This window comes from Rhodofomes roseus, assembly GCF_022264815.1.
Source record: "Rhodofomes roseus strain CIRM-BRFM 1785 chromosome Unknown C8Q71scaffold_9, whole genome shotgun sequence".
In the NCBI taxonomy this organism is placed as follows: Eukaryota; Fungi; Basidiomycota; class Agaricomycetes; order Polyporales; family Fomitopsidaceae; genus Rhodofomes; species Rhodofomes roseus.
In genome coordinates, this window is record NW_025952965.1 from 381997 (window position 1) to 392282 (window position 10286).

Sequence of the window (10286 nt, forward strand, 5' to 3'; positions counted from 1 at the left end):
CTGCCCAACTCGATCTCCCGCCACAGCCCATCTGTTGCGTGTCCAGCGCAGACACTGGGACAGGCCCACCGTCGCCCTGTGGGCCTAAAATGGCTCGAGCCGCCGACCTCAATATTTCAATCGCCAGGTCGTCGCGATACCGAGCACTGGCGTATAACAGCTGCAGATGGGGCACTGGCCACTGAACGCCACAGGCGCCCGCCTCAGGATCCGATGAGTCGATCAGCGTCAGATTGGCTCGCGGGCGAACGTCGCGTATTCGTCCTCCATTCGTTAGGGATGGAGTGAGCATGATGATGAGTCCGCTCTGCGTGTTCATGTCCATCTGCGCGGTGCGGTTCACACAGACGTGTTCGCGCGAGAGCAGCCTGGCAACGATGCGTCGTTCTCGGCGAATTTAGAACTGGCGCAGACACGCTGCAGGCTAGAAGGAGAATCGTGAATCGGGCGGATGATAGACGGTGTTGACGCGTGTTTGGCCGCCATGCTAGCCGGAAGGAGTTCAGTTCAGGCGGATGCGCGACGCCTGCTCTTCCACCGCGACGCCCTCCGTCGCTGGCGTCCAGCTGCCCGGCCCCGTCCAACTCCCCACCGTCCTTGCTTATGAGCGTCATGAACTCCCCCGACATCCACTCTCGAGAGGACCACCTCCGCCACCTCCTCGACCAGCGTGCTGCCCGCGCTGACCTACATGGCCGGTTCCCCTCCCTGTCCGAGTTCTCTGACTCTCCCTCTGTTTATAGCCGCCCCTATTTCTCCCCCAGGCCTAACGGCACTCCAGCCGACGCCAGTGCGGGCACCTACGAGTTCGTTCTCCCACCGCGGGGTCCACCATCCGAGCCTCGCTCCCCCATGTTCGACAGGGAGCGGCTCAACTTCCCGAATGCAAGCTGTCTCGATCTCGACGACGACTCGCAATGCTCATCCAACGGTCCCCCGCAGGACGACGATGGGTCTCCTGTGTCAAGCGAGGAGGAGCTGCCTAGGATAAGCACGTATGGTCCCAAGATGACCGTCCACTCTCGCGCACCCTGGGAGCTTGGTGAAGATGACACATCGGGGCAGGATGAGCTCCGCTCGTCAGGCTCAAGCAAGAAACGCCCCGGAAATAAGAAAGATGGGGGCAAGCGGGTGTGGGCTTTGGGAAAATCAAGCACCGACAGGCAGAGCGAAAAGAGACCGAGCACCGACTCGAATCGGTCGAAGCCGTCTATGGAATCAGGGAATGGCAGCGCTCTCCTGTCAGTTATTCCGCCTTTCTTATCATCCACTGATGCTCACCCATACTACAGCGCCTTGGCCCAGGCGTCGATGTCTTCTACGTCGCTCGCCGTTAGCTCTCCACAGCCCACGCTACGTGACAAGCTGTCGCTCTCGCGGCTGCGACCCAGGACTCCGTCGAGTGCCCATCCTACCACGCTAGATCCTATTGACACCAGACCCTCTCCGTTCCCTACACAATCACCGGCATCTCCGATGTCTCGCTATGTGCATACGGCTTCCCCGACACCGATATCTCCCCTGGAGTCGTCGTTTGACCAGCCTACCTCTCGTTCGCCGACTCCCAGCTCCTACGGCGAGTACACGCATCCCTACGCAAATCCAGATCTAGTCCGCCGCACGTACGACAAACCGAAGTCGATCTCGTCGCCAAAATCTATTATCCAGCCGCCTCTTCCCAGTCCAACGTCTCTCGTCAACAGAAGCGACTCGAATGCGACGCTCACGGAAAGCACAGCGAACAGCAGCATGTTTCAGTCGCGATCCAATACTACCGTATTGCTGACCCCTGTCACTTCTCTGTCTTCCGTCGAAGCGGGACCTAAAGACCTTTCGCCCCTCAACCCCCGTGGCAAAGGTATTTCGGGACCTGTGCTTGTCAACAAACCGTCATTTTCGTCGCTGTCGGTGATGAATGGCATTGGCGGTGGCGCGCCCCATGCCCAAGGCCCGGCTAGTCCTAGAATGAAGCCCAATGACAAGCTGGTCAACAATTCGGCATTCATGGGCTTTGGAGAGAGCCCTGCAGGCTCGTCCATCAAGCTCATATCCTTGGAGCAGGCGCAGGCACAGGCGCGAGAGCGCGCAAGAAGTGCCACTACCAATCCGGTCATCTCGAGCGATTACACGGCTCCGAAGTCACAGGCGACGTCGTTTGACCAGGAGTTCGAAGCCCAGGCTTCGGGTTCGAGGACGCGGTCCGCAAGCACCGGTGGGAGGGCTCGGACGGAATCAAGCCAACGGCCGCCTCTCCCTGGGCACACGCCTTCCCAGGGGAGTGTACCGCAGAGGTCTGTTCAACGCAAGAAGAGCGGATTCATGAGGTTGTTCAATGGGAAGGAGAAGGAGAGGGGCATGTACTCCCCGCCGCCACCGGTTCCTGCGTTGGCGTCCGACGTTGCGTCTATATCGTCCCAGTCGCAGTATCAGTCGGGGACCAGGCAGCGCAAGGGATCGACCCATCGTGTCCCAGTTCCTTCGCTCTCTCCTTCGCTGTTGGATGGCGACGCTGCTACTGGCGGTTCAAGAAGCTCGTCTGAGTCGCATAACGGCTCGCCGACGAGCAAAGAATCACTGGTTTCGAGGGAGCGCCAGCTCGGTAGTAGGCGTAACGCGCGGGGCTTGTCGATTAACACGTCGGGTCATCCCTCCAAGCTTTCTGCTCCCCAGTCGGCGATGAGCGAGAAGACATCCTCGCATGGGCATACCATCACCATCACGCCGACCGCGAGTGATTCGTTCTCCAGCGTCGCTGCAGGCACGCTACCACCCAGCAGCGCCCCGCCGGGGTCTTCCGACTTCGTCGGGTTGAGCCTCCGTCCTGTCTCCACCCTTTTCAGCAATAACTTTGGTGAGCAGCTCGTCAGTCCTGTCACGATGGACTCGGATATGGGCACACCTACTACGGCCGCAACGGCCATATCTCCGCTCAGCACGGAGTTCCCGCTGCAGCTCCAGGGTTATGCGGGGCTTCAGGAGGACGGCAAGTCCGCGCCCATGATCTCTCAGGACGACCAGTCCTCCATGGTCGATGCGTTGCAGGATCAGATCCTCGTTGCGCGTCGCGCGTGGCAGAGGCAGATCTGGGAGCTCGAGGGACAGGTGCGCGACCTCAAGGCCGAGGTGGAGGAGCTTCGCATGACGGAAAACTCGGCTCCGTACTGCTCCGCATGCGGGAGGGGCAACCTGGGTCGCCCTAATGCCGACAACGTTGGGTATGTCGACGACTTGAGGAAGGCCGGTGTCAAGGTTGGTGTAGTCAACCGCCCACGGGCTCGCACGGGCGTCGGCTCTCGCTTCGCCAGCGGCACGTAGACCTGGCCCGCTCGACGGATCTCTATTTACGGATGGCCGACCGCGTTGGTGCTTTCCCGCTCTTTCTCCCGTCCCGCCGCTCGCAGTCTCATTGTACAACAGGTAGTGTAGAACACATCCGGACTTTTTATCTTTATCTACTGTCGTCGGCTGGAAGTTTACACGCGCCTCTTTATTCCTATCACTATCCCGCGGTCTGCATTGCATCCTGTTTGTTGTCATTGTTCTGTGCATACATCTTCAGCCTCTGCCTTCACGTTCATGATTTCCTCTTTCTGCCACCGTATTGCATATAGACCGCGCCGTAATGTGCCGCACCGTACACCTTTCGCCCTATTGTTGTTGTTACAGCCGCACTCAGTACGTTGCAACGTACACGCACCACTCTCTTTTGCCACTTGGCTTCCGGTTCCACTCCCTCCTCTCCCCACACCTCACATCTCGAATATCTCGTCACGACTACTTACGATTTTGTATCCTGCGATCGACTCGCAATGTTGGGTAATAGCAGTCCCCACTCGGTCTTTGGATCCACTACGGCGCCCGATCATTTGCCATCATTTCGCCGCCCTTTTAAATCCAGGTGAGTGCCTACAGCTTCGGACGCTGATGCCTGTTCTGGTCTGCAGGATTACCGGAGCCCTCGCAGGCGAGGAACCTTGGTATGTTCATCATCGTCGCTGAGTTGCCTGGGACACCAGTGCACCGCTAGTGATGATTGGATGTCTGACAAGATGCCACCCAGGACCGCAGTAGTTGCATTGCTGTTCCGGGCAAGCCGACGATAATGTACTGCTCTGCGAAGTTCGCAATCGCTGTTCAAACAGTCACAAGCTGAGCGGGAATCAAGTGTTGACCAACTCCCATCTCAGAAGCCGTACAAGTGGTAAGCACGCGAACTCACACCACCGCAGCCTGATGCTGAAGATTGAGAATGGACTCCCTGCCATCTTCTCCGCAATCCTGTTCGGAGCCTGTGCGATCTCACTACAACTGTCACTGATGAATGGACTCATCGCATGGAGGTTTCATTGATCACCGAGCTTGACCACAGTTAGGACTTGCCCGACACGGACTCAGCCGTTCAGCGAGCCACTATCGTGGCAAACCCATTCTCTCCGTTAAGTGCAACTTCTCCGGCATCGTCATGGAGGATACACACATGACTGCATGCCGACGAACAGTGCTCAGCCAGACGAACGACGCGGCGAAGACATCAAGTGGAACTAGGACATAGATTGGTATGCCTTGTATTCACGACGACTCAGCTAACCTACAAGGTATGTCGTCTCGTGGACTCGCTATGACACTTTGGTTCGCCTTGTTGCCGTAGCAATCACCCATGGACATGGAAGTGGCTCATTCTCGCCTTGCACAGCACCTTCCGGACGTGCCACATTCGCCGCAAGACAGCGACAAGTACTGCATACACTGCAGACCAGGTCACTCTCCAGCTGCTAGGTCTCAACTGCAGCCTCCCGTTTACGCATTTTTGGTACAGACGCTGTGCCACCCGCGCCACGACGCTGTCGTGGACTTGGGCTGCAGTGCGACATCGTACGGGCGACTGTCCATGTCACTGTTGATGCTATATGGGCGGCTGGCCGCTCGGTTGCAAGCGCAGGGGGCTCAGCGAGGTTCCCGCGTTTGTCTCGTCATACGCCACTCCATTGAGTATGTCGTCGGCATACTAGCGACTCTCCGGGCTGGGGCGAGCTTCATTCCTGTGAAGGCGAGAAGGTCACGGAAGGCGCATTAACCGCAATCACGGAAGACGCGAAGCTGGCCTTGATGTTGTTTTCAGAGTCCTTCCTTATCCATGCCACCAGCCTCCGGGCGCCGCCCGGCTGCTTGGAAGACATGATGCGGCCGAGTGCTTGCAAGGAAGTTCGATGACAATCACTCGGCCGACGTCGCCTATACAATCTACTTGTGCACCGCATACAAGTAAGCTGACTATGGGACATGCGCAGGGAAGGATAGGAAGAGGAAGGGACAGGATGGACGATCTCAGGATGCCTTTAGATACACATAGGGCTTCGCCCTCAGTGACCCTAAAGGGAAAACAAACATAGCTGACTATGCCTCTGTGGAAGACTGGCACCATGATATTCTACTTGAAGACTCAGGGTGAGCTTGAAACCCTAAGTCTCAATAACAGGGCGCTCGTAGATGGTAAGCAACATTCTGGTCATACAGTAGGCCAGGACTCACTATGGCGCGATCCCAGCCGTACAAATTCCTCCAATTGGAAACGTCTCCGCAACCGCAACCGCAACCGCAACCGCAACCGCAACACAGGTGGTATGTGCCGCGGATGCAGGTGTAGCAACAGATCGGTGTGCTCAGGAAGTACAGGAAAGGTTGACTGAGAATCGCCTCCCGCGTTGGATGGCATGAAGGACTATCATTACTCTGCGAGTGTAGAAGAACAGAGAAGAACAGATGAAGGGATACGTGCATGGAGCATGGGCAAATAATGTGATCGTCCCAAATGTCCGCAGAGTACGTTAAGCATCGTCATCTCCACCCAATAACCAACCGATACCAGCCTGCAAAACACGAGAGGCCTGAACCGAAACGTCTGGTCCGTCTTCGCGTGCTCTGCTACCTTCTCTGCTACTCCATCCATTGACGTTCTCGCCTGTCAGCGTACGGCCTCGGTTGCCAACGGTGAACGGGAAATTCGCCGCAACGCGGTTGAACGCCTTGCCTGCTAGCGCCGCCGCATCCTCCGCGCCCGTGAGCGGAGAATGCGGTATCTGGAAGTCAGGCATCCGGAGCTGCTGCAAGCGAGCCGCAAGGGATGCAACAGGATCATGCTCTGTAGGCGCACGTTTGCGTGCATGCACTGTCCGACCACCTTTGCGACGATTTTCGAGTCGCGCGCGTCGTTGCTCCAGGTCTTCGTCTTCTGAACGGTGCCATATCGCTAAGACATCCGCCATCCTATCCGCCGGACATAGCTCGAGGGCACGCCCTAGTAGCGTGAGCTTCTTTTGTACGTCTTCAAACTCCGGATGCCGCCCGAGTTGGTAGCAAGCGACCCAGCAGACCTCACTTGCCTCGTCTACATTAGAGTCATGCAGGCCAGACGGTACCGTCGATCGGAGGTTGAGGACAGTGTCGATCATACTTTGGCTTGTCTCGAATGCACGCGTAAAGTCTTCGGCTTGTACTGCGCTTTCGACAAGCATGGCCATGGTCTTGGCCTCAGCAACAACGTCCCCTCTGAATCCGAGCTTGTGGACAAGGTCGAGTATCACTTGTGTATGCTTGAAGGCGTCAGTGTTGCTGGAGAGTACCCGAGATACAAGGGACAAGCGATCCTTGGTTAGACGGATCTCAAGAGGAGTAATCGGAATGCCCGGGCGCGACATCAGATTGAAAGAGCAGAGGCGAGTGGTGGCCTCAATGAACTCTTTCTCCCTGGTGATTCGGTCGGAAGGCGCGGGAATGTCAAGGCTACAAGGCATCTTCAGCAACACGAAGTCAACAGCGTCCGACGTACAGCTCACCAGTCATAGGCAAGTTTCATGTCGCCGAAATGGTAGTTGCCAGAGCTTGCGTTGTCATAGAACTCTTGAGAACATGTGAGACATATATCTTCGATGACGGATGGCTCCAGCGACACGCTAATGCCAGAAGAATGTAACAAGCGTTTCGCTATGTCGAATCCTAGTGAGAGGTAAGCAGAGTGCATAGCAAACAATATGCCATAGCTTACTGCCTGTGCTCAGCAGACCGCTGAAGTAGATACGAACGATATCGTCCTCGGATAGCAGACATAATGCGCTCCAGGCTCCGCTATCGCCCGACTCCGAGAGCTTGAGCATATCCTCCAAAAGCCATTCCCAATCTTCTTGCGTCTCGAGTCTGTCGGTGCCTCCGGCTCGCCTCGCCATCCGGTTGGCCCATGATCGCTGCTCGGCGATGCTACCGTTGCTTTGTAAGAACCAACGGAGGGGCGCTGGGACCTCCCATCGCGCCAGAATCTCTCCAGACTCAAGATGGACGTCCAGGACGTCCAAAGCGCGTGACAGGGCAGACGAAGGGAGGGGTTGGAAGAAGAGCATGAGATCCGTTGGTGTGGCGCGGGGTCGGGTAGTGGAGGGAATGACGAAGGCACCTAACGAAGCGATGGTGGTGTCTGCTTCGTCTGCTTCGTCTTCATCGTTGGCGGTATCCCAGGCAGGGAGACATTCGAAAATGCGGCTCATGGTCGACCATTCGTCCAGGCTATCGCTCCCATATAGGCACGCTAAGGCGAGACGTGCTATGTCCTCGTCATTGCGTATGAGTCGCTGAGCGGGAGGTAGAGTTGGCTTCGATGCCTCGAAGATGGCCGCTACAATCTCGAGAGGGGCATTCAGGATGTACCCGTATAGGAGCCGTCTGGGCAGGGATGGATCTGGTGTTCCCGCTCGCTCTGCTCGCGATTCCAGTACGAAGAGATACGGCATGACGAGTCTGCTGATATCTTTTGCGACCGTCTCCGGTATGGAATGCGCGAGGTATGCACGCACCACAGCTGACGGTTCCATTGACCTCCATCGGTCCAGTGTCCAGTCTTCATCTGCGTCGGCTGGCGCTGAGGGGGCATCGTACACCAAGCGGGATAGTAGACTGAGCTCCTCGCCTACTTCGTCAAGCCCTGGGAGCCCCTGCGAGGCCGCGTGTTGTACCAGCAACAGGGCAGCATCGACCATACCAGTTGACGAGACGATGAGGTCTATTCGATCCTGGTACCATGTCGCCAAATCCTGCGAGGACAGGGGCTCTGTTCGTGTAGGCAGATCCGTTGTGACGGGGGCTAGAACGGAGAACTTCAGAGGAACTTCAGCGTCTGCGAGGGCAGCAGAGAGTGTCGCGCTTTCCGAGAAGTCCGGTTCAGTTCTCCACGGGTCCGGGTCCGGCCTTTGCTCCTTGTCGTCTGAAGGGTCATAGACTGGTAGCACGCCACGAAATTCAGTGGCAAGTGCATGTTCTGGGATACAGTCGATGATCGAGAACCGGTATGGCCATAGATGATGCCCGTGTCGGTTCATGAGTATACGGAGTGCGGAAGCATGTTCCAAAGACGCAAGCAGGCATGCTAGATGCAGAAGGTCTGTAGTGAGGAAGGTGGATAGGGGAAGTGGTGGTTCCACGGTAGACGATGATGGTTCTGCCGTGGTGTCGTTGGCTTCGTCCGCCCACGGGTCGTCCTCCCAGTCTTCATCGACCGTTTCCTCCGTTGCCCTGGGAGGCGCCTCCTTACATATCTCCAAGAATGTAGACAGCCGGTCCAGCCGGTCCAGCAGAACCGCACGTATGCGACATAGCTGTGCGTCTGTGGGTTCGTCGCGGAAGTGTGAGACGAGTGAAGCGTGCCTAGCCTGGCCATCCTGAGCCTCTCCCTCTGCAGTTGAGTCCTTCGCAGATTCATCCTCCGGCGATTCGTCTCCCTGATACGGCGAAGGGCGGAAGTACGCCTCATGCGCCCTTTTGAGAGTGGAAGCAGTCCGTTCGATTCCTAAGCCCAAGACCGACTTCTGTGTAGTCGCGTCCTCCAGAACGCGGTCCGTACAAGCGGCGGCGACCCACAAGTCATTGGAAACGGGTCGCAGGAGCTCGTCGACCTTGTTGGTAGTGATGTTCTCATCCGCTAGTGCTGTCCATTGCGCACAAAGGTCTGTCGGGGACGTGGAGGTCGAGGTGGACGCCATTCCGTGTCTGACACGTGCATGCGGGCCCAGGGGAAAGCCGCAATCGTGACGACACAAGGCGCGCAGTGCACAGGCGCCTCAGGAGATAATTCATCTTGCCCATACTCTCCGACTGCCTGCCGAAGACGCGTCCTCAAGGCCTCAAGTCTACCACGCAAATGTTGTACATTGTTCTACATGCGTGAAATACCCCATATGATACAAGCAACGACAAGTCCCATGCGAACAGATACGAGGTGTACTTTTGGCGTCCCTATAACCGGCCGAGCACTTCATTACGCGGAATAGAGAATGACTCTGGCCTCTTAATGAAAGACCAGTGGAAAGACATGTAAGACGTAGAGTCTCAGAACAATGTCTCCTGTACGCGAATGCGGTCAGCAGGGCGCCGCCGTACACAATCATCCGACACTCACTTCATCACGAAGGTATTCACCAACATCCGCTTGGTGGAATACAATAATTGCCGTTGGGTCTAATTTACGGGTATCAATAGTAGAGCGCGCCGTGACACCAAACCCCTGCACGACTTGTCAATTCAAGGGTATCTTCGCAGGTAGTGAAACGCACTAATGGTATGTCGTTCATGCTGAACACGACAACTCCCTGGTGCTCGGGCGTATCCTCCGTGATTCTTCCAAGGTGCGCCTTCAGCACATGGTTGCCGTATAAGAATGGCATCTCTCCATTCGGTTTGATCCAGACCTGCAACACAATGAGGAGTGCTGAACGTCATGTCGGTAATGCAGCGTACCTTGTATTTGGCATACTGCGCCAAGTAGTCCAAAGCAGTGATGTGAAGCTTGAACTTCCCACTCCTTGAGAATTTTCCAAAACATGTCCCAAGGCTGACGAGATTTGGACGAGCCACAGATATGCCCAGTCGCATGGAGGACTCCGACACATAGAAGACGCGATCCTTTTGCAGTCTGAAGCAATACGGCTCATCTGGCCTGTCGACGAGATGAACAAGGTTTTTGCCCTGAGCGGTGGGTTAGAGGATGATTGAAGCTCGTGGAACATAACGCACGACGTAGTTCGCCAGCTTCGTGAAGACAGCCTTGCTCTCTTCTTCGGTCAACGGCCGCATGATGAACAAAGAAGGTACAGATCCAGTCAGCAGAGTATGCGCTGGGGGTTGGAACAATGGTCAAGGCCCGGGCAAGAGTACCTGGCTGCAGAAGAAAAAGTGAAGACCGCTCTGATTACCATTTCGGGGCAGCATATTGCGGCACGTGGTCCGCGTCACCGAACGCGACTGAT

At 56.5% G+C, this 10286-nt stretch overlaps 4 protein-coding genes across 4 annotated transcripts; 2 read left to right on the forward strand and 2 right to left on the reverse strand.

Annotated features, from left to right (window-relative positions):
* Positions 1-357: 357 nt before the first annotated feature.
* On the forward strand, positions 358-3446 carry C8Q71DRAFT_584047 (uncharacterized protein). The gene is made up of 2 exons (XM_047919517.1): positions 358-1241; positions 1293-3446. The coding sequence occupies exons 1-2, from the start codon at positions 604-606 to the stop codon at positions 3313-3315; spliced, it is 2661 nt and encodes an 886-aa protein (XP_047779231.1). The 5' UTR covers positions 358-603; the 3' UTR covers positions 3316-3446.
* On the forward strand, positions 3447-4490 carry C8Q71DRAFT_584126 (uncharacterized protein). The gene is made up of 3 exons (XM_047919518.1): positions 3447-3977; positions 4061-4201; positions 4289-4490. Exons 1-2 carry the CDS (start codon positions 3577-3579, stop codon positions 4101-4103), a joined length of 444 nt encoding a protein of 147 aa, XP_047779232.1. The 5' UTR covers positions 3447-3576; the 3' UTR covers positions 4104-4201; positions 4289-4490.
* A 1089-nt stretch (positions 4491-5579) lies between these two features.
* On the reverse strand, positions 5580-9100 carry C8Q71DRAFT_756675 (Sec39-domain-containing protein). The gene is made up of 3 exons (XM_047923617.1): positions 7043-9100; positions 6834-6993; positions 5580-6780 (listed from the first exon to the last, which is right to left on the reverse strand). Exons 1-3 carry the CDS (start codon positions 9021-9023, stop codon positions 5826-5828), a joined length of 3096 nt encoding a protein of 1031 aa, XP_047779233.1. The 5' UTR covers positions 9024-9100; the 3' UTR covers positions 5580-5825.
* A 71-nt stretch (positions 9101-9171) lies between these two features.
* On the reverse strand, positions 9172-10211 carry C8Q71DRAFT_756676 (cytosolic large ribosomal subunit protein). Its single transcript, XM_047923618.1, has 5 exons — positions 10054-10211; positions 9778-10005; positions 9594-9728; positions 9440-9544; positions 9172-9384 (listed from the first exon to the last, which is right to left on the reverse strand). Exons 1-5 carry the CDS (start codon positions 10111-10113, stop codon positions 9370-9372), a joined length of 543 nt encoding a protein of 180 aa, XP_047779234.1. The 5' UTR covers positions 10114-10211; the 3' UTR covers positions 9172-9369.
* Positions 10212-10286: the final 75 nt, after the last annotated feature.